The following is a 23,698-nucleotide window of genomic DNA, read 5'->3' on the forward strand; positions in this document are numbered from 1 at the left end:
CGCTCAGACAAGAAAAGAAACAACTGACGTAGGATGTTCGGAGGGGCAACAGACGTGGCTGAGCGGCCCCGAAGTGGTCCGAACAGCTGGCCAGCTGGGGATGGAGTCTCCACTGTATCTGGATCGGAGGCTGTCGTGAGGCTTGTGAGCGGCACGAGTGAGCAGGCCAAAAAAAATTGGTGGAATGAAGAGACCTTAGAAGCTTCTGACTTCAAGGAGGAGGTGGCGGGCGAGTTGCAACATACGAAGGGAGCCGGCTCGAAGGTCGCAATGTTGTTGGAACAGTACAAGCTCGTTGAGCAGCGGTGTCTCGAAGCGAGGAACTGAACGCAACTCGAGGCAATGAATGCCAATGCAGTCAGAGGCGCCCAGAGTTCTGTTACTGTATGCCCTTTATACGTGGCCCCTCAGCCATGCTTTGGCTATGGGCGGAGGGATTTGCGACAGGTCAGTGAAGCGTGTCGCTGTGCCACGGCCACCTTAAGGACTCGGTCCTTATTGTATATGTTCCTGGTGAAATATTTTAATGAAAATTTTTGTGTAAAGGTTTAGTTGTGTTAAATCAATGGTGTAAATTTCATTTATTTCCCTTCATTAGTAATATGCGTTGCTAAGGACTTCATTTTGGATAACTTTAAAGGCGATTTTCTCAATATTTAATTTTTTTTGCCCCCTTAGATTCCAGATTTTCAGAAAGTTGTATCTCGGCAAAATATTGTCCTATCCTAACAAACCACACATCAATGAAAAGCTTATTTATTCAGGTTTCATGTGATGTATAAATCTACCCTAAATGTACCCTTATGACTGGTTTTGTGGTCCAGGGTCACATATACTTATTAGTATGGGAAACATGCAATATGCAGCACTAAATGTTTCAGTAGGCTCTATTGGTCACATGAATTCATCACGTTCAATATTTCCTTTAGTATGGCCAGTTCAAAAATAAAAAATAAAAATAAATACAGCAATACTGCATTTATAATCCAACGTGTGGGTAATTGGCTTAACTTCTTGGAAATAATTAGTCTAAAAAGACACTTTAAAAAATTGCAGTTGATATTACTTCCATTTCATTCATCTTGATATACTAAAGTTAAATGCTTTGCATTGTGGCATACATTCTTCCACACAGTGTGTTATGGTTGTGTATTGCTCATTTTGGAAAATATTGCAGATTTTTCAGGTAATCTTTGCATACAGGAAATGTCCATACTGTGTACATTATATACACTACATACTAAGAGATACGGTACGCTATATAGAACATAGCCGTTGTGTATATCATAAATAAATAAACAATTATTTGTATTATTTAAAGGGGGTTTTGGAAACCATCCCACAGTGTAAAGAGTATCTGCAAGATTAAAAAAATAAATAAAAATATTTCCAAGAAAAAAAAAAACACATGAAATGTCTATGCATTTTAAACATTTAAATACTTTATTTAAACGGGTAAAACCGGATTAACCGGTTTAACCTCAGGCTAAGCTTTAAGAACAATGCCTTTTCAATATCTGAATTCTTATTTTTTAGTGTTCATTGTTAGCTGGCATGTAATGCCTCCTCTTGCTATTTCCTTGAAAGCACGAACCAGAATGAATGCAAACATAGTATTCTTTATTCCAACATTTCACTCAAAATACATTTCTATTTAATATTTACACATGTATATAATAAAGCAGGAACATTTACAAGACTCCATGAGTGTGAAATCATCTAAAACGTTCACATGGTGTTTAAACTTAGTGCATTCTGAACAGCTGTGATAGAGAATCAATATGTGAATCCACATGAAAACTCAATTTACAGGTCAAGACTCATATTGTGATTACTGAAAAACTGAACGACTTGATAAAACACAGTATAAGCCTTATTGTTCATCTTAGATGTGCATAAGTCCACTGTCTGGTGGACAATTAATGCTTCCTTAAAAATGTGAGGAAATTGTTATTTATGGTAAGTGTGAAGAGTAATAAATTCTGCGAGACTTTATGCACTGATTTAACACTGACTACATTAAATTACAAATACAGGCATTACAAATATATATATTACTGTTGGCACAATACATAAAATACAATCAAAAAGTGTTCTGAAAATCAATGTTAGACAAAATCTATTTCAATAGATCAATCGTTTCAATGTAGTTAAAAAACAACAACACTGAACCCTGTTAAAACCGAATCCTCATGCAAACCATCTGCTTGCTTCATGGCAGTGTGTTAAAAATATTCATGCTGGTGAGAGCAAATAGAGACATTTTTCCATTTTTCCATGATTCCTTGCTAGGAATACTAAAGGAATAATTCAAGATGTTCAATCCATCGCATAAGTAATAAATAATACATTTGTGCAAACGACTGTAAACAAACTAGCATCTGTAGGAGCTTGTTTTGCTCATTTAAAATACACTTTCCTAGACCTTCATATTAAAAAGATGAAGTACAACAACAGCCAATACGAAAATACAACTTTGTATACTTCAATAGTGTGATGGGTGTTTGAAATTAACTTAATAGGGACACGTTTGATGAATTCTAGTGTGTACAAAACTATAGTGCACTAAAGCCCTACATCTAACTGAAAACTCGTCCGTTTCACACTGTAAAGAGGTTGTGGTTTATATAAAAAAAAAGACCAAACATTTTTAACTCTACAGTGGTCATACAAAAATGCTGACACATTAAAGAAAACAGGAAGATAAGAGCAAGACAAACCAGATCAGCATTAACACCAAGGTTTCCGTGAGTGTTTATGGATGGCTTTCTACTAGCAGCAGGACTTCTTCTTAGCTGCGCTGTCTACTAGTGACACGGTTTTCTCTTTTTCTCTGTCCTCTTGTTCTTTCAGAACTCTGGCAGAGAGGGAAAAAAAGTGTCATATCGTATGAGGTGCAGTACAGTACAATGTAACTAAATAATAATGTGTGAATTATGAGCTGGCTGAAACATTAGTGGTGAAAATCAGATCATTTTTGCAGTTGCATATGCAATTGACTTTTCCAGATATTAAGAATTGTTATGCTAACAGTCTATTCACTTACTGAAGCTTATTATTAGTATTAGTATTATCAATATATAATTATAGTATTTATCAATGTTTATCAAAATTTTTGTTTTAGTATTTTTGTCATGCATTTTTTATGCAAATATTATATTTTTTTATAAAATCGCTTACATTTTTTTATTTACGTTTAAAAAAACAATGTATCCTTCAACTTAAACTTATTTCTGTTAGTTGCTAAGACAATTTTTTCTTGTTTTTCATTTAATATTTATATTGTATTAATAATAACAACAATACAGAAACAAACATGGTTACAAGGCACAAACTGCTAGAATTTTTTTTTATAAAAAAAAAAGTAATCTAACTAATCACTGGATTTTAAGCTTGTAAACTAAGGTTGGTGGCATAAAATTTTGTTTAAGATTCACTTCAGAGCAAGCAAAGCAAACTAAAAAGTCATGAGTAGAAGTGTATATTCCATCATGTTTATGCAAGTGGAATAATCTGTATTTATTTGTTTAGCATGGACAGAAATTCATCTTCAACATTTCTTATTTTTCAATCTTTTCTATAAAACTGTTTGACAACTGGGACCACTGCGCCATTTTTTAATGCCGATCTATTATTGTGGTATCATAGATTACAGATAAACCCGGCACTAAACATGTCAAAATGAAACAATCCGTGGTTTGTTTTGTGGTTGTCAGGCAGTCATTTCCTGTCGGCCCGTTCACACAGAATGCATTTTTGCATTCAAGGGCAGTGGAATAGAGATGCATTTTTTAAATGTTGAACTTCTTTAAGCCTTGAGCTCTGCATTTTCAGAACAAGCATGTCACGCACGAAAAATGAACACAAATGTCAAATACATTCGTCTAGCACATATTTAAACAGAAAAAACATGGCAATTCTACACAGTGAAAAGCAAAAATGTGTTTAGTTTGAATAGGGAGGTTCTTGGTCAGATTAAACTGCAAAGTGAACCACAGAATATACCCAGAACATAAAAACACTCTTCCATATTCAGATTTTAAAAGAAATTAGTCATTTAATAAATTTGTTAATAAACTCATGTGTCCGTGTTACAGTGTAATTATTAAATTACGTACTGAGTAATATCAATTAACAACATGTACTGTACTTACTATAGGGTAGAGTTAGGAATAGAAAGTTGCTTGTAATTATGTATAATTTACTGTTATTACTACAGTAAGTACATGTAGCAAGTAAAATGTAATGTGCAACATGTAATGTACAGTTAGTGCATGTAACACTGTAAAATACAGTGTGACCATAAACTCTTACCTTGCCATGTGAATCATAGCTTCTGTCACATTGTGGCTTGAAAAAGCACTGCACTCATAAAAGATCAATTGAAAGTCCTGAAAGAGTGAACAGAATGACTTATGTTAAGAATAAAGAGTCATTCTTATGTCATTCAGTGTGGTTCTTAATGTCGACTGAGTACAGGCAACAGTAACTGACAGGAAACCACTTCATATATCTCATCAAACTACACAATGATTCGTGACTTGTTCATTTCAAGAGTGCCATGCTTAACATGATTAATGGTGATCCATTAGTGCCACTCCAGGGCCCAGATTCACTCACCTTGGCTAGTTTCTCTCCCGTTCCCAGCGGAATTACTCTCTGGCCGTCTAGATCTGTCTTATTCCCCAAGAGCATGATGGGAATGTCCTCACCTGCTCCCTCCTGTAGTATGAAAAATGACAACCCCTTCCCATCAACTATTAAAAACTGCAGTGATGATACCGTTTGCTTACTTGAAATACGTTTTTTTGGTTAAGATATATAAGATATATATGAGCATTATTACTCCAGTCTTTAGTGTCATATGATCCTTCAGAAATCATGAAAACTGAAACTAAGACTAAAATTATTGGTCAAAAAACATTTTCGTAAACTGAAATAAAATAAAAATTTCTAAAACTAAATGAAACTAACAACAGTTACTGAAAAACTAACTGAAACAAAATAATAATTAGCAAATATAAATAATCGTTTTCGTAATTAATAAGCTCTCATCCTGTACCGGAAAATCACTTTTTCCATTCCATTTATTTTTTAAACAGAAAAAACAAATGGCATGTCTATAGCCCAGAAATAGACGCACGTTTGTCAGAGTAGAAGTAAACTAAATGTCTGGTCTGAATAGAACATTTGAATTAAATATGTAAAAACTAAAACTAAAATTAAATATATAAAAACTAAATAGAAATGCGTTCACAAAATAAAAACTAAACTAAAACTAACAAAACCATTCATGAAACTAACTACATTTACATTTATTCATTTAGCTGACGCTTTTTATCCAAAGCGACTTACATGTCATATATGTCAGAGGTCGCACGCCTCTGGAGCAACTAGGGGTTAAGTGTCTTGCTCAGGGACACATTGGTGTCTCACAGTGGATTCGAACCCGGGTCTCTCACACCAAAGGCATGTGTCTTATCCATTGTGCCACACCACCCCTAACTAAAACTAAACTGAAATTTATAGGAAATTTGAAAATAATATTAAAATAAAAACTAATTTAAAAATGCTAAACTATAATAACCTATAAAAACAAACAAAAAAGCCAATTGCTACTTGCTATTACAAGTCGGAAGTAGGACGTATTTATAATTTAAGTGGAAAAGACATGTTCATAACTAGAGAGCATTTTATTGGACAAAATACATCGTTACCCAATTATTTCATTAAAATTCCAATCAATATCTCAAACTTAATTTTAGAGGTTTATGTGTACATAAGCACATTTCTTCTTTTACTCCTAAAGAAAGTGGTAAGGAATCGCTCACCTGCACGCTGGCCAGCCACTGCCTAACTGCCGTGAAAGTCTGCTCACTAGTGATGTCATACACCACTACCACACCATCGACCTTGCGAAAAAACTGCTTGGTGATGCTGCGATACCTGACGGTGGAAACCCACAATGAAACTTTTGCATTCATCTGTTTTCTTAGTTAGCAGACACAATGGCACGATCAACAATCAACTAGACCACTGATAACATACAAATTATGACTAATTAAACTTGTTTCTATTAGAAAATATCACTTGCCTCTCCTGTCCAGCTGTGTCCCACATTTGCAGAGCTACCTGGCTGTTGTCCACTGTTAGAGTCTTCACACTGAAGTCAATACCTGCACACACGTCACACACATGAAAGAAGTCAGTCTGAAAGAGGAGGAAGGGGGTCTGACATTTAATGTCTTCATGCTTTTTTTTTTTTTTTTTTTTTGAGGAAGCTCCACATGCACAAGCCCTGACTAAAGGGCAGATGGAATTGATTTGAGGTTTTAGTCAATACCAAGTTATTGATAAATGTTTAAAACCAGCTCAATATAGGAAACATGCAAATTGAGACACATTATGACACATTATTTTTATGTTATTGTTTATAAGTGCCATGTAAATAGTATGGTGCTGAATATGATAATCGATCAATATCATAGCACATATCAAAATACTGTGGAATTACTGTATCATGGTATTGCCACATTGCTATTTTTTAAAGTTTGAGGTTAGTACAATTTTATTTTTAAGAAATCATTACTTTTATTCAGAAAGGACACATTATTGATCAAAACAGTGACTTTAACATGGTATAAAAAAAAAAATCATTCAAATAAATGCTGTTTCTATTGATCAAAATGTTCCAGTTTCCACAAAAAAATTAAGCAGCACAACAGTTTTCAACACTGATAATAAGAAATGTTTCTTATTATCAGTGTTGAAAACTGTTGTGCTGCTAAATTTTTTTTGGGAAACTGGAACATTTTGATTTCTAAAGGATCATGTGACACTGAAGACTGAAGATTCAGCTTTACCATCACAGGAATACATTACATTTTAAAATATATTTAAATAGAAAACAGTTATTTTAAATGGAAATATTTCAAAATATTAATGTTTTTACAGTATTCTTATTAAATTAATGGTGAATATAAGAGATAAAAAGAAAAATTATTATTATTGACGCAAAAAAACCCAATGAAATGGCCAGTAAAGGCAATGACAAAATTCTATGACATCTATACTTAAGCTGTGTCTGAAATCGCTCCCTATCCACTATATAGTGCACTATTTAGGGTGTCGGCCATTTTGTAGTGGTGTCCGAATTCTGAGTGAACGACATCATTCCCTACATTCGTTCACTACTTTTACCCACAATCCTCTCTGAATTCGAGTGTACATCCGATGTACACTTGCTGAGACACTATTTCCCACAATCCAACACGATAAGGCGATAGAGCGCGAATGAAAAATAAATATGACGGACGGCAACAATGTCACCATGGCAACGGCGCAGCGAGATAGAAAACAATCATTTGAAGGACACTTAATCATTTGACTGACTGGAAACCCCGCGAAAGTAATGAAAGTAATGTTTAAATAACGGAGGGTTTTTTTTGACAGTTTTATGTATGTATTTATTTATTTATTTATATATATACCGTTATATCTATATTTGAATAAACAAATGTGTTGTGTAGTGTTTTGTTTTCTTTTATTTTCACATATAAATGTAAAAAGCAAATAAATATGACAAGCAAGTCTCTTTTTTTTTTATCAAATAACGCAATAAACGTGAAAAATACATACATACAATTGTTACATTTCATACAGCCAAAAAAGGAAATATCAAAGATGGGTAAGTAATGTTTATGACGAAATTGTCCGAGCTCTCTGGCGCGTGATAATTATGTCAGCGTCCGAATTCGCTCACGCTCACTCATTTTCGTTCACTCTTTGCTGATGTAGTGCACTCAACTGCCATTCACTATGTAGGGATTAGTGAATGAGTGAACGAGTGAGCGGTTTCAGACACAGCTTTAGTGTTATATTTGAAATAGTCCTGAGTGAGTTAAAGGAGCCGTATGTAAGATTGTGGCCAAAACTGGTACTGCAATCACTTTCAAATTACTGTATCCCCTCCCCCTCCCCCCTGACTCGAGGTTGCCAGATAGGCTGGCATTTTTTATCCGACACGTTTTTTAGCTGCAGCTGTGGTAACTAGAGCAGAGCTGGCAACCCGGATGCCGAAACACTACTGACTTCGTGATTGGTAGATAGGTGGAGGGTGGAGCATCAGGCCAAAACACAACATGACAACATCAACATCAGTTGAGGGCTGCAACTTCACTTTAAAATGACAATATCCTGGCCGGACTACTGTTGTCAGTGATATAAGTATTTGAAATGAACATGATTTCTTAATGTCTAGAGACATATCAGGGCCCTTTTATGATTAATTGAAATACATTTCTTACATACGGTTCCTTTAAAGGATGAAACCAAGAGTTCGTAAAACCTCGTTTTGTGAGATTAAATATATTTTATATTATAGACAGTCAATAGACAGTCTCACTGTCATTAGAATATGCAGGATTAACAGACGCAACAACATGGCGACAAGTTATGAAGTAAGCTGTGGATTCACACCCAAATAAATAGGTTGAAGCAATATGAGTGTAAGTCAACCATGACAATTTTCATTTTGGGTGAACTAGTGCTTTATTGAGGCTATTTAGGTTAAATAAATCAAAAATACCTATATACACTAGTAAACATTAACAAGTAAATGGAAGGCCACTGACCTACAGTAGCACATGTACCAGTGTGGAAACAGTCATCACAGAAGCGACGTAAAAGAGACGTTTTTCCCACGCTGGAATTCCCAACCAGAATGATCTTAAACAAACGATCTGGTCCTGAACTGGACCCTTCATCCTGAAAAAAAAAAATTATGGAAGGGGACTTCTATCAGCAGTGCTCATATTTTATACCCAATGTCCAAAATTAAATTAAAGACTTTATTTTCATTGAATGTATATAGGCTATGTGTGTTTGTATGTTTTTCAGGAGATTTAAATTCTCCTGCCAAGCTGTTGTTGAAAATAAGAACTTGTTCTTAAGTGACTTGCCTGGTTAAATAAAGGTTACTTTATTAATCTAAATAACCCATTTCCACTATATAGAACCTTTTTTGTGCAATGTAAAGATCCAATGGATATATTCTAAATATATGTTGGTCATGTGTCTATTCAGAATTACTTATGAGCAGCAACCTTTTTATTTTGGGTATGTCAAATTGCCAAAATTGAGGCTGTATGGTAAAAGGTTAAAGGTTATTTTTGAAACCTCAACAAATGTCCAAGGTTTTGACCAATCAAGTCATATTCTCACCGAGTGGACCGTCTCTTTGCCCACAGGCTGTCCCCTGGGTGAGGTGGGCGTGTGTGCGACTCCTAGAGGGGGTGAAACAGAGGTTGGAGTGCTGGTTGTGGGGTAAATATTGCTCATCTGGAGATCAATGCCCTCCTCAAACTCCTCATCTTCACTCCATTCTCTGAGCTGGGCCTGATAACCCTGCTGAAGGAGTTGGGGGAGGTGGTCCTCCTCAATTGAGATGATCCTCTGGAGCTGGTGTTTTGAAGGAGGTCGCCCATCTACCATGTCCTCCAGGTTCAGGCTGCGCCCATTTACGCCACTCACGTTCTTTTGCTTGGAATGCGGCAGAACTTCTTCATCCTCGTCGCTGGAGACAACAACAGCCTATATTTACATTTATTCACCAAAATTACATGAGCAAGATGTAGTAGTATCTTTTTTGATAACTCAAACTATAAATATCAAGAAAACCTCTTCTTATTGACGTCTTCACAATAAGCTTTGATGTAACTTGGGTAAAATGACTAGTTCTTTTATCTCAGGAGACTCAAATCTTTTTTGATTTTGCAAGTTCACTGTATCCTTTCATCTTGAGTACCGTTGAGTGTACAGAAAGCATTTTCACACAGCCTTACCTCTTGAATGACTGCTTCCGCTCAGCGTGATTCACAGTAATTGATCCAGACCTTTGTGTCCATGAGAGTTTTGCAGCAGTAGTCTTTGGTTTCTGAGAGACAGCAAACAATGACTTGAAATAGTCAAAATGCAAGATCAGTACAATATCTTATATAATGTCTATATGAACCTACTTGATAGCACATGTCTCTTTCATCTCGTAAGTGTTTGTTCATTTCCCTAGGAGGAATTAAATAGAACACATTTCAATTCTGGCCAAACATAAAGATCTTCTCCATTTATAGTAATTTCTTACCTTAGTAAATCAAGCTGCTTGAGAAGACTTGCCCTCTCTCTCTGTAGGCTTTCTGTAACCCTATAAACCTCCCTGAAGAGAAAACAAACTCTTTTAATGAGTTTAGCAACAAGACTGACAAAAAAAATAAAACAAGAGACATAATGTGCAAAAGCTAATTGAACTGACATTAAGAGAAACCAACATTAAATAAACAAGTAAATAATCTCATTTTCATTACTGTAATATCAAGAAACGAAATTGTGATATATTATTTAACTTTACTTTATGCTGCATAAATCAGCATTTTAGAATGATTTCTGAAGTATCATGAGACACTGAAGACTGGAGTAATGATGCTGAAAATTAAGCTGTCATCAAAGGAATAAATCACATTTTAAAATATATTCAAATATAAAAGTTATTTTAATTTGTAATAATATTTTGCAAGATTCCTGTTTTTATTGTATTTTTTGATGTAATAAATGCGGTGAGCAGAATAGACTTCTTTCAAAATCATAAAAAAAAAATTTTTTTACAACACAGTTGTAAACAAAATTATTCAACCCCAATTGCAAATCAGGTTTATTGGCAAAATGTACAGACTTGCAGCTGTTTGCAATGAACAAATCAAACAAAAGTAATTGAAATAGCTCAACACAACAAATGTTTCAAGTGGTTTCCCCAAATTCAACTGAAAATGCAACTTTTAATGAGTTCTGCAGTCTCAAAATGATTCAACCCCTTCATGGCAAGCATCTTTAGTACTTAGTGAAACACCCTTTTGCTGTTATGACCTGCTGCAAGATGACCAGATGTATAACCAGACACCATCTTTTGGCAGTGTTTCTGAGGAATCTTAACCCATCCTCATGAGCAATGGCCTCCAGTTCAGTAGTATTATTGGGTTCGTGTGCTGCAACCGCCTTCTTCAAGTTTTCTCCAAGGATTTCCTGACATACAAAAATTTATCCAAACTTGCCTTCAACACACTGCAGGTATCCAGTGCCAGAGAACGCAAAGCAGCCCCAGAGCATCACCGAACCACCACTATGCTTAACTGTAGGCAGTGTGCTCTTTTAAGCATATGCTTCATTCTTTTTCCTCAAGACAAAAGCTGTAAAGTTTCCAGTTTTGTTTCATCGCTCCACAGAACAGAATCCCAAAATTTCTGTGGCTTATTTATATGATTTTTAGCAAATTGGAGCCGTGAACTTGCGAACTATGCTTCCAACTGTTTCTCTAGAAACATTTAATGCCTCCGCTATCTTTTTGCATTCTGTTCCTTGTTTGTGAAGTGCGATGATATTTTCTCTTAACTTTTTGGACCTTTCTTTTGACTTAGCCATATTTCTAACATGCAGTTAAACGTGACACTCAACAAACCTAGCCAGTTCAGATATTTAATGTGTTCTAGCTCAAGCACGCCTGGTGCAACTAATGAACCCTTGATTAGTTGCATCAGGTGTGCTTGAGACAACACCTGTTTTGCAGATTTGTGCTGTTGTGAGGGATTCTATTCAGGGGGCTGAATCATTTTGAGACCGCAGAAGTCATTAAAAGTTGCATTTTCAGTTAGATATATTTGAGGGAAACCACTAGAAACATTTGTTGTGTTGAGCTATTTCAATTACTCTTGTTTCATTTCTTCATTGTAAACAGCTGGACGTCTGTCAATTTTCCCAATAAACCTGATTTGCAATGGGGGTTGAATAATTTTGATTACAAGCACAACTATATATATATATATATATATACATACATACATATATACACACTATACTGTACTGTACTATACTTTACTATATATACACATGTATACACTGTAAGACCTGAAATGGGTGTGTCAGATATAGGGAAACATACAAAATGTGCAGGGCTGGTGGTACTCCAGGACAGGTTTGAGAACCACTGTTCTAGATCATTTCCTAACATCCAACATCCTAAAATTTCATAACATTCTCACATCTCTCGCTCCTCGTGCAGGCGTGAGGACTGATCCTGCAGCAGCATGAGTTGCTCCTGGGCCAGGCTCAGCTCCTGGGCGGTGTGTTCCAGCTCACGGCTTAAGTCGTCATTATACTGTTTGAGTTTGACGTTCTCCACGGCCGTCTCTCGTTGCTCACTGTGCAGCTCTCGACACTGACTCTCCAGCTAACGGAGATCAAACATCACACGTGTACACACAAATTAAACATTTGAGCTATCATCGAAAACAACTGAAGCACAAAAAGATATTTAAAACAATGTCTCAAATCATGCTTGCTGAATAAAATTACCATCAGGTTTTACACAAATGTTTGGCATACATGCCAGACATGCATATTTACACCACTATCAAGAAATGAGATGGCCTTGGAAGTGTTATAGTGAATGTTTGGCTGGGACATTGTGGGAGGAATGAATTGATAAGAAAGCTCTTGCACTCATGCTTTTACACACAGCTATGCTGCTAAATATAGACACAAAAAGGACACAATACCATGTCTTTAACCAAACATGCAGTACCAAACTTTAGCTCGATCTTTACATAAAAGTCAAACACATTAGCGCAGACAGAAAGTCAAGTTTAATCACTTTTGCACAAAGTTGCATTGCAGCAATAAAGAAAAGTAATTTGGTTTAGTTGTTCACAGACGAGAAGAAAATGAAGCTTGTAATGAGAGAAGCAAAGGAAGCATTACGACTTGTTACTTTCTGTTCATTCATTAGCACTGAAAGGCTTTGCTGGGTTTTGTTTATTGTGTGTATAGATCAGCATTTATTTGTGTGTGCGTCAGACATGGCTTTCTACAATTTGAACATAAATTTCCAGCAAATGATCTACAATACCTGCTGATTGTGTTAAACAATCTGAGAAAAATATGTCAAACCTGAGTAAGATTTATATGAGTTAGAGTTCTTAAAATTTAGATGTTAATTTGTTCTTGAGTAAAAGTTACTTCAGAATTAAAACTCTCTCTGGAAAAGATCTCACTCTCTGTGTAATTCCTATTCAAATATCTTCATATATATATATATATATATATATATATATATATATATATATATATATATATATATATATATTAATTTTCTTAATTTTATTTAACTACACTGTATTATTCAAATAGTGAATGTATGAACAATTACCTGATAAATGTAACTAGTTAAACTGGTTTGGTGACTACGTAAACAAGCAAAGGTATTAGTTGTGACCAACCCGTTTCTGTTTGTTAGAAATAATTTCCAGTTCTTTCTCCTTAGTGGAAAGTTGATGCTCCAAGTCCTGACTGCGAGACAAGAACCGATCAGAATCCTGGAGAACATAAAGATCACATGAAAATTGACAAATTTTTACAATTTACTATAGTTCCCACCAAAAAACATAGTAACAGTTATTATTCCTCCTGTATAATCATAACTTAATTTAAAGCAAAAGCAAATAGGATTACAAGAGCCCAGGAACCAAATATCAATCTGATCAAAGGAACATATAATGCAACATCAAGAGCTGTTTTGATTTCTAAAGACCATACATAGTTCTTTATTGGTCAAAGTAAAAAGACGCCTCTCCTAAATTTCTATGATATTCTGGTCTCTACATATGCCTCAGATCCCTCCTTCAATGCAGTTCTATGAGATTTATTCTCTTCATTGTATAGTCCTCCTTTATGCTTACCTTAAAGTGCACAATTTGAGGTTAATGTTAATATATTGTATACTCGGGGTTTAGGATTATTTCAAATGGCCAATTGTAATAAAAGCTTCACCTCTAAGAGTATCCTGTCTTTCTCATTCTTGATCTGTTGCTCCATTTCTTCATACAGCCTCTGGATTTCATCATCATGTGTCATCGCTTTCCTATTAAAAATGTCAGGATCAATCAAAAAGCTTTTAAGTCATTTGGTCACATCAGTGTTAAAGTATTAATATAATATATATAAAGTATTAAACACTATTCAATGCATTCATGGAATGAGAAAGATTTCTCTATTTTTAACTCGTTCCCATGTATTATCTCGGTTTACTGGGAGAGAATATTAAAGTTAGAAACAAAGGCAGCCAGAGAAAGCAGCAAGATATCATCTTTCATTTACAATAAATGCCATGCCTATGTGATAACTGGCAGGTCAGACTGACATATTTCAAAAATATGCCTTTAAAAGCTACAGTAGACATTGCTATCAAGCCAGCAGTCTTGCTGTCATCCGAACTCTGGTGTGCACCAAACAAGTGGACCGAAAACGCTGAAAAGATGGGTCTCGGTCTGCTTTTAAACAAACTCTGGTGCGGTTCGACGGAAATATGAACGCAACACGGACCAAAGACATGTAAATGAACCAAAAACAGGACATGATGTCACAAGATGCGACCCTAAAAAGAACAGAATGCTCAAGCATACCTGTTTTTTCTCGTCATAGTCACAATGTTGCCCATCACAGTTTGGTACAGGCATCAGAACCACGTCTCTTTCTTCATTTGTTTGCAACGGAGGACTTCCTGGCGCTGTTTTGACTCATTTACACATTTTATAAGCTCTTTATGAGTTGTCTGCTCCACCATATGTGCGTACATACGTCATAAAAGCAGGTTTTTTGTTTTTGTTTTGTATCTTTAGGTTCGGTGTTAAAAATGACAGTTTAAAAGCTAAGCGAACTAGGACTAAAAGTATCATTTTCCTTTTTTGGTCCAGACCAAAGAACCAAGAGAACCGAACTACAAGTCTGAACACACCCTAAGAAAATGTTAATTTATGGTAGTAAAGTCTTGTTGTATATGACTTCAAATATAACATCCTTTTTAAAATGCATGATGTGTTAACATTCTAAAAGGAACAAAAGTGCTAAAGTGATATCTGACCTTTTAAGGGCAGTCTCCATCTCTTTCCTCTCCTGGTTGGCCTCTTTGATCTGATAAGTGACCCTGGAAAGGAATTCCTCAAAATTGGACAGGAGGTGAGGCTCGTCTCTTCTGAGCTGGGCCCAAAGACTCCGCACCTCTCCTGGACTGAGACATCACAGCACACTTACTGCATCATATATCTTATCAAATTATTGTTTGTAAAAAAAACCCCCCACAACAACTCAGTTTTAAAGTTTGTGTATGTTTTATCTTTTCATAAAGTAAGTTTGATCTATTGTAGTATCTTGCATCACACTCCACAAACAATGTGCTCCAACAATCAAATGAAAAGATTCTCGGGGGAATGCAAATGTTTTGCGAGCAAACGCAAAGTTTATCTGGGGAACTCAAAAGCATTGACTTCACTTATTATTTTTCCTCCCATCTCATATTTCAGATATGATATATCATATGCATTAGTCTCGCGTAGCCAGACCTTCAGACTGACAGCAGAATGTCTGAACTCCATAGCAGCTTTTATTGGACAAGGACCGCCCATGATTATGGGCCCTTCAAGGAAGTAATTTAATTAATTATAGTTATGTTCTGCCCTTCGGAGTGAGTAAAGCATAGGGAAGCTCACTTCCAAAAGGAATTTGCCCTACATCTGACCAACATGTAAAGCAACCAATCACTTAATTTTGTTCCGCGTCATGTTTAGGGGTGTGGAAATGTAAAGTCGATGTCCCCACAATAACAGACTGCAACAATGGTGCTGGTAACTTCACATACTTTTGAAAATCCCAACGTTTAGTTTATCCTGATAAGTGCTTATTGTCACATTCGTAAACACAACGTTTGTCGTCTTCCATAAGGGGGTTTGGCATTATGACGGCTTTGTATCCAGACGGACCGTCAAAGAACGTGACACACGTCTCCCGTTAATCCAGGAGAATTCAACCAATCAGATGACGACTCTAAAACTCCTGAAGTGTCTGATGTGCCATATGCATCAGACGTTCAGCAAACGGTCGGTGGCCACGAAGTCTGAGGCTGAGACTAGAAATGCATATCAGAATCTAATCCAAACTGTCAGCTCCCCTTTGAAAAAGCAATAACCGTACACAAGGATTACAGTCAGTCAGAAGGATGAGCTTTTATAATTGATGTCTTCCACCATCACCGTTTGCCTTTTAGGAGTGGCGGTAGTTTGCTGAAAGTGCATCCGGTCATGCGTTAAAAAAATGGGCTCAACTTACCAGATGGTGAATGAGAAGACAATAATTGATTTGTATTAAAATCCCTTGGTCTTATCAAAGGTGCCTTCCTTTGGGAATGTGCTGTCTCTTATTTATTTATTTAACGTCAAATCAACAAGAAAGGTTAATTTTATGACAAACTCAAAGTAAACTTTTAAATAATCATATCATCAAAAGGAAAAACTTTACAAAATGAAGAAATTTCTATACAACAATGTATTATTAATTTTTACAACAATATAAAAATTATATAAGCTCTTTAAGTTTGATATTTGATATAAAATCTAAAACAATTCCCAGGATTAGGGGGAAAATGTGTGTTATCTCTTACTATTGACTGTTTGGGGGGAATTTATATCTATATGTTAACTTCCTATGGCTTGTTCATTTAGAGTAAATACACTATTTAAATGATATGATTACGACTTTAGAATTACAATAACTGTAGTTATTATAGATAGAAATACACAACTAATGCGTTTGAAACATGAAAGCAGTATCTTAGCTAGTGTAGTCCCATGCAATAAAACGTCCAACGATTAAACAATAACTAAAATATCTAACAACCTAAAAAAGAAAATCAATTATAGGATCCATTTCAACGGCGGTAGATTTTCCAGTAAGTGTGGCTGACTGAAATGACACTCACTCTTCAAAGATGTTGCTCGCCCCCAGGTTCTCCATTAGCATGCAGAAGTGTTTCTCCTCATCATCCTCTGCCCTGCTGATTCTCTCCTCCCATTGGCTCTCGTAGAGCACTTCCGGAGACTTTCTTGAGACCGGCTCCTCACCTGAATGCGGCTCTACTGGCGCCACACCAGGGCCAAACATGAACTCACCTGAATAGACAAACACATTAGCAAGTAAATTATATAGACAACCCAAAATACAACATATAGTATAAATCAAGGAAAAAGTGTGTGTGCTTTATAAATGACTGCTGTATGGATTCAAATCTGAACCGCCAATGCAATGCAAACGTACTAAAGCCAGAAGAGAACTCCTCAAAGGTCAGATATCCGTTTCCATCCGTGTCCAAAGTGTCAAACACATTCTCAAGTTCGTCAGCACTCAGAGGAAGCTCTCCATTTAACCTCTACAACAACATGACAAATGATACAGACGTTATGAGAAGCACAATGCATTTTGAATTTCACTATAAAAACAAACCAAACCACATAAGCCCCAGTTCTTTACTAGGTTATTTGTGTCATGACCAAAGTTTTAAACAAGCTGACGTTTGACACCTTTAAAATCAAACACGCTGTATCTTTCAGTGATCAACCCAGTTACCACACAGCAAGAACATTGCTATTCTTAGGAAGCAAATAACACACCCTTGTGTGGGAACCTGACAAATGTTTGCTCAGATATGCACTAGTATCAGCTGTCCCATACAACTTTTGGCTTTTTCTGTACTTGTAGAAGTCAGTTGTAAATGCTGACAGACGTGTGAAAACATTTGCGTAAAGATGCGCACAAACTGTGAGCCCTCACCCTTTTCCTCCGCAAACCAACGTGACAGCTTCTAACAACAGTAATAAACCTCCTGTAGGTTTTTTTTTTTTTAACAGCTTGGAGGTTTAGAAAAAAAGCTGCTCTTTGAAACACCAATAGTGTTGTCAGCGTTTTCTGTCAGACCCAACATGTGGTAGACCCATGATGCAAGTTACTTTGCCAAAGACGTAAATGTTTTGTCACAGTTTTCATAGCATGTTCACAAAGATTTAATAGAAAGATTTAAAACCGTGGGATCTATTTCCAAACTGGTCGAAATAATAAGAGCCATAATTTAAGTAAAGATGAGGAACCAATGTTTATTAATGAATGTTCCACAGACACTGGATCAAAGCTGTGATGCATTTGAAAGAGGCTCTTCAGAGCAGGACTTCAAAGGAAGCCTGTACAATCAATGGAAGAGGTGATCGAATCTGCACAATAATACAACTGAAGGGGTGGTCTCAAAACGCCTACCCCAATTCCGGGACGGTCTCACATGTTCCTTCGATTTTTTACATCAGAAGCTGAAAATCCACCCTATATATATATATATATATATATATATATATATATATATATATATATATATATATAAATAAAATACACAACCTTAGAATAAGACCTTAAAATAAACATGTAAAAGATAGAATAGATAGGTAGGATGGATGGATGGATGAAGAAAATTCACTCACAAAGAGCAATTTTTGGCTGATGAAATATTTTAGAGTTTAAAATAACATGTACAAAATTATAGATAGATAGATAGATAGATAGATTTAATTTGTACTTTTTCAAGACCAAATTGCCAATTACATATTTAACAATCTGTGTCATTAATGTTTTTTTATTATTTTTTTATTATTATTTTACAGTGAATTACTTCAGATCGCCGTTTATGTTCTGTTGCAAGTAAACAATTTAATGGGTAAACAAACACAAATTTGCTCAATTAGCTCAAGGTTCGCAGCTGAAAGAATGCCAGGAAAACCAGATTATACATTTTGGGGGTTGTCATTCTTCTTTACATATAAAACTCCCTAATCACAAATTACATGGATGCCTAGTTTTTTCCCTTCCCAACATCCTTACCTGCATATCCCGTCGTGTAATGAAGCCTTTGCTCTCTATGTCACAAATCTGGAAGAACTCTTTGGTCTTCTCAAGCACAGCACTGCAGTTGCTGTCACTGGGCGTCCCCTGCCTGTCTTCTCCCCTACGATGGGACGCCCGATCCACCTTGGAGGCACAGGTGTTGAAGGTGGAGAAAGATGCCATGGTGTCCATGTGTGTGTGTGTGTGTGTGCGTATGTGTGTGCGAACTCTCCTTCTTCACATGGGTCAGCCCTTGACAGAAGAGAAGAGCAGAGAGAGAGAGAACAAAGCTTTTGAGTTACACCACATCACATCCTCTAAGAGTGCCGCCAAGCACCATCTCTTAGCAACCACCTCTTTAATTAGACAACGAGGGCACGGAGATGGGCACAGGAAAAGAAAGAGCATTAAAAATAAAGAGAACGGCAGATTGATAGAAAGTGCCATGGTGTAGGCCTATATTTAGACAGGTTATGTTTTTTGAGTAAAGAGGGTCATACACTTGTCCATTTTCTGAATTCAGAGAAAGCATCATTGCATTTACAGCCCATTTGGCATGTTAGAGCTGGATTGTCATACATTGCTGTATTTACAGTAAATGATCTTAAGAGGAGAAACCACAGATGGATCTGCTTTCAATTGCTAGAGAGCTGTATCCAAAAGTTTGTGGTCTGTAAGACGTTACAAAAAAACGAATAAATACATCAGCACAAGTGTTTTCAACATTGATGATAGTAATAAGAATGTTTCTTGATCAGCAAATCCTTATACTAGAATGATTTCTGAAGGATCATCTGAGACTGAAAATGCAGCTTTGCCATCACAGGAATCAATTACATTTTTAAAAGTACAATACACATAAAAAAGTAATAATAGTAATAATTTTTTACAATGTTACTGTTTTTACTTGTTTTTTTATGCATTTAGTCAAATAAATGCAGCAATGGTGAGCATAAGAAACTTATTTTAAAAACAGTTATATTACAAAAAACAAAAACTATAATGGTAACTATAATTGTCTGTTAGTGGTGCACATTCTTTAAAACTTGCTGCCACAATTCTAGGATGTTGTGAGTGGTTGCCAGGGTGTTTCTATGTGGCTTTTAAGATGTTCTGAGTGGTTGTTATTATAAACAAGTTGCTATGCTGTTGCTTGTGTTCAATCTAGGTGTGTGGTGTTTCTTTACAAAGTGAAGTCGCCAACTACTGGCCTGGCATGTATAATACAGCGTTTTTAGTCGTTTTCATGGTTGTTCGTTTGTCTGTACACGAAAAACGGCAAGAAAAACGTTTCCTTTTTAGTACATCGTTGTCATATAAATGTACCACCAATGTGCAGCATCCACCTGGATGATGCGACGGCAGCCGTATTGCGCCAGAACGCCCACCACACACCAGCTTATTGGCGGAGAGGAGACAGAGTGATGTCTCCTACAACCCCTACAAACTATGTGTGGCATGTGTTGGATAAAAATATCTAGAGAGACAAAAAAAGCAATCAGTCCTTGGCTGTCAAGAATAGCAGAAACTAGAGGACTGTCTCTCTTATTAATGGAATACAGACGTTATTTGTTCAGTGACCACAAGCTGAACGTTATTGGGATTGATGGAAGCTGACAAGCCATGCCACAGAGTGGTGCTTTGCATTTCGTCTGGGGTATTGACTGGGAAATCCACAAGTTTGCTGTGAAACCGAACGATACTTTCAGTGGCCTTATAAACCTGACCAATAATCACAAACTCCAAAATAGCCCACTAAGGAAAGACCAAAATCATGTCCTCCACAGGCGAATTTATGTCACAGGGTCTTCAACAAGACTAGATCTAACTCATTTTTAAAAAAAAAAAAAAAAAAAAAAAAAAAAAGTGTTCAGATAAAGTTCAGATAAATGCTTCCTTCCACATTTTTGATTTTGTTCATATTTTTTTCTGAAATAAGACAAACATTAATAGTGATGAACACCAAAATAATAGATGGATTTGGATGAATATTTGAGTAACCCAAAATGACTTTAGGGTCAAAATGGAGGCAAATTACATTTCTAAAATGACTTTAGAAAGAAATGGCAGCATCATTATTTTATTTTCAAGGAGATTGGCATGTCAGTAGTTAAATATGTTGACTTTAGCAATCTTTGTTTCATTACATTCCAATAATGACAATTTAAAAAAAATGGGAAAAAGCATTCTTCCTCAAAGTGTGCATACCTGCAAATATCCTTTTAGATTCTGGTCCTTAAACTTTTCTTTTGGTAAGTTCATTTTAAAAGGCCCTATATGGTTAACTCCAAGAGATATAGTGTTTTCAATGCAGCTCCATGGGCAAATTGTTTAACCTTACCCATTTTCAATGGTCAAAAACCAAATATGGATGAATTTTCAAACAAATGATACTTATTGTATTTAAAGAGGAATGTCTAAAGAATGAATAATGTTGAAACTAGGATTGCATCTTTTTCCTTTTATCAAAACAACTGCATTAAACCTACCAATTTTAACAATATTTTAGTACCGAAAATACACCGAAATGGCCAAGTAGAGGCACATTAACTTCCTTCCAGAGATTTTTGACATTTCTGAAACACAAAAGTGAGAAAAAAAGTATTGCACCATCTTAATTGCCATGTTTTTCTTATTCTTAACAGTATATTTTTAGACTCCAAAAAGTCAAGATATTAACATTGTTGTTTTTATGTGAATAAATAAAGACATTTTCACTTTTAACATTATTCATTCTTAAGACATTCAGGCAACAAGGATAACTGGGACAACAGAATTTATTAATAGACCTACGTATCTGTGTAAAAATAAAATGATGCTGCCATCTTTATAAAGTCATTTTCTCCCCCTGTAATTTGGCTTTAAATTTTAAGTGAAATTTTTTTATTTTGACCCCCCTCTACAAAATAGTGGATTATTCAGTAAATATTTTTTAAAGAAATCTCTTACGCTCACCAAGGCTGTTGTATTGATCAAAAATACAATAAAACAGTAAAATTGTGAAATATAGTCATAATTTAAAATAACTGTTTTCTATTTTAATATATTTTAAAGTGTAATTTATGCCTGTGATGGCAAAGCTGAATTTCAGCATCATTACTCCAGTCTTCAGTGTCACATGATCCTTCAGAAATCATTCTAATATGCTGATTTGGTGCCAAAGAAACATTTCTTATTGTTATCAATGTTGAAAACATGGTTAATATTTTCAGGATTCTTTGAAGAATAGAAACTTAAAAAGAACAGTATTTAATTGAAATAGAATTTTAACATATATTAACCGGCACTTTTGATCAATTTAATGTATCTTTGCTGAATAAAGGTATTTTTAAAATTCTTACTGACCTCAAACTTCTGAATTGTAATGTACTGTATACCAAATGGTCACCTGACCTGATAAAGTTTAAAGAACCCCAGTCTATCTATTGACATTTCTTTGAATCACTTGTAAACATTCCAGGAAAAGAAAATAAGTTGATCTTAGCCTATTGAGTTGTCCTTTCACCAGAGCTACTTCATCCTTTTGTGAACTTCCTTCAGAAGGAATATCATTACTGCTTTGCATGAAACCTTTATCTATGCTGCCATGTTAATGAAGAGAACACTGTACTGTACTATGAAGTTCAAACAGTTTAAGTTCTTGGACAAAGTTAAATATCACGTCTAAAAAACAGACTGGATATACAGTAGTCAACATTTGAAGTGGATCAAAAAGGTTCATCAAAGTTGTCCTAAGAAAAGAATGGGTATTGTTCAAAATGCATGTATAACTTTGATTTAAGGTTTTGTTCCACTTCAAATGTTGACTAATATATATATATATATATATATATATATATATATATATATATATATATATATATATATATATAGTACAGCAGTACACCTACAGGAACACTATCATCAGCTGATTCTTTAGTTTAGCACAAACCATCCACAGTTTGTGTGTCCCTGTAGGTTCAACAAAGATCTTAAACTATGCAAACATTATGTTGTATCAAGAAAGTTTTTCTTGCCAGTCTAGTTAGACAACACTGGACTGACACAGTAGCTAAAGACGATGCCTAGAGGGTCTCTAAATTTAAAAGAGAACAAAACAGTTCACTAAGTGTTACTGTTACACTGTTCTTGCCTATCACATAGAAAGTGAAGTGCAATGTCAAAGAGTGTTTTTTTTTTTTTGCACTTTCACAGATGGACCAAAGTGGAAAAGTCGTGTACAACATGAAAAACAATATGCAACTCTACAAGCAGTTGATGAAAACAGGAACACTAGTTTCCTCCTCTCAGTAGGAGATTCCTTCACACACTTTCTTTCTTTCACACTTCCTGTTCAGAGTTGCCAAAGCACAGAACGCAGAAATGGTTAAGTTAAACGCAGATCTAGGAAAAACAACAACAGCAACTTTACCTTTAAACAGGCAGCCGTTGATGTTACTTCATAAAATCCACCCATGAAGCGACAATCTCGTATTGAAAATTAGTCTACCTAATATTAAGAGTGAAACTTTTTCTCACAATCTTGAAGTGACATTGACTGCAGAAAATTTCTGCAAAGCAAAGACTGAGGCTGAAGTTTAATTGCACGTCCAGAAGATCCTGAAACGGAAGCTGACCGCGTTAAGGACACATGAGAACAGAAAGCTGACGACAAGTTTGATCAAACACTCACTACTGCGCGTTCACGGGGAGGGACACTCGCGTCCACGTGGACCTGCATCCGTCTGTTCCTATAGCAACGGAGGAACGCACGCGGAAGTTGGTCGTGTGCCTTACTAAATAGAACTAACAAGTTACGTAATAAAATGACAGAGTAGTGAACTGAATATTTGAATTTATTATACTGCTCTGCTGCACTCCGTTACACAGCGCTCTGTATATTGTTTGGATGACAAAAAGGTTTAAA

The 23,698-nt window shown here is 35.7% G+C and overlaps 1 protein-coding gene across 1 annotated transcript; it reads right to left on the bottom strand.

The window, feature by feature from the left end:
• Positions 1–1,599: 1,599 nt before the first annotated feature.
• On the bottom strand, positions 1,600–23,481 carry cracr2aa (calcium release activated channel regulator 2Aa). Its single transcript, XM_082182074.1, has 18 exons — positions 23,204–23,481; positions 18,790–19,044; positions 17,185–17,296; positions 16,850–17,039; positions 14,960–15,106; positions 13,870–13,960; positions 13,320–13,415; positions 12,084–12,271; positions 10,139–10,210; positions 10,017–10,062; positions 9,843–9,934; positions 9,223–9,574; positions 8,634–8,766; positions 6,095–6,176; positions 5,832–5,946; positions 4,621–4,722; positions 4,315–4,391; positions 1,600–2,857 (listed from the first exon to the last, which is right to left on the bottom strand). Exons 2-18 carry the CDS (start codon positions 18,982–18,984, stop codon positions 2,773–2,775), a joined length of 2,175 nt encoding a protein of 724 aa, XP_082038200.1. The 5' UTR covers positions 18,985–19,044; positions 23,204–23,481; the 3' UTR covers positions 1,600–2,772.
• Between the last annotated feature and the right edge of the window lie 217 nt (positions 23,482–23,698).

This window comes from Leuciscus leuciscus, assembly GCF_965113295.1.
Source record: "Leuciscus leuciscus genome assembly, chromosome: 10".
In the NCBI taxonomy this organism is placed as follows: domain Eukaryota; kingdom Metazoa; phylum Chordata; class Actinopteri; order Cypriniformes; family Leuciscidae; genus Leuciscus; species Leuciscus leuciscus.

Coding starts and splice junctions, on each gene's coding strand:
- cracr2aa (XM_082182074.1), bottom strand. CDS start 18,984: ATGGACACCATGGCATCTTTCTCCACCTTCAACACCTGTGCCTCCAAG. Junction 15,107..16,849: donor GCGAGCAACATCTTTGAAGA/GTGAGTGTCATT, acceptor GTGATGTCTCAG/TCCAGGAGAGGTGCGGAGTC. Junction 4,392..4,620: donor CGGGAGAGAAACTAGCCAAG/GTGAGTGAATCT, acceptor TCACTCTTTCAG/GACTTTCAATTGATCTTTTA.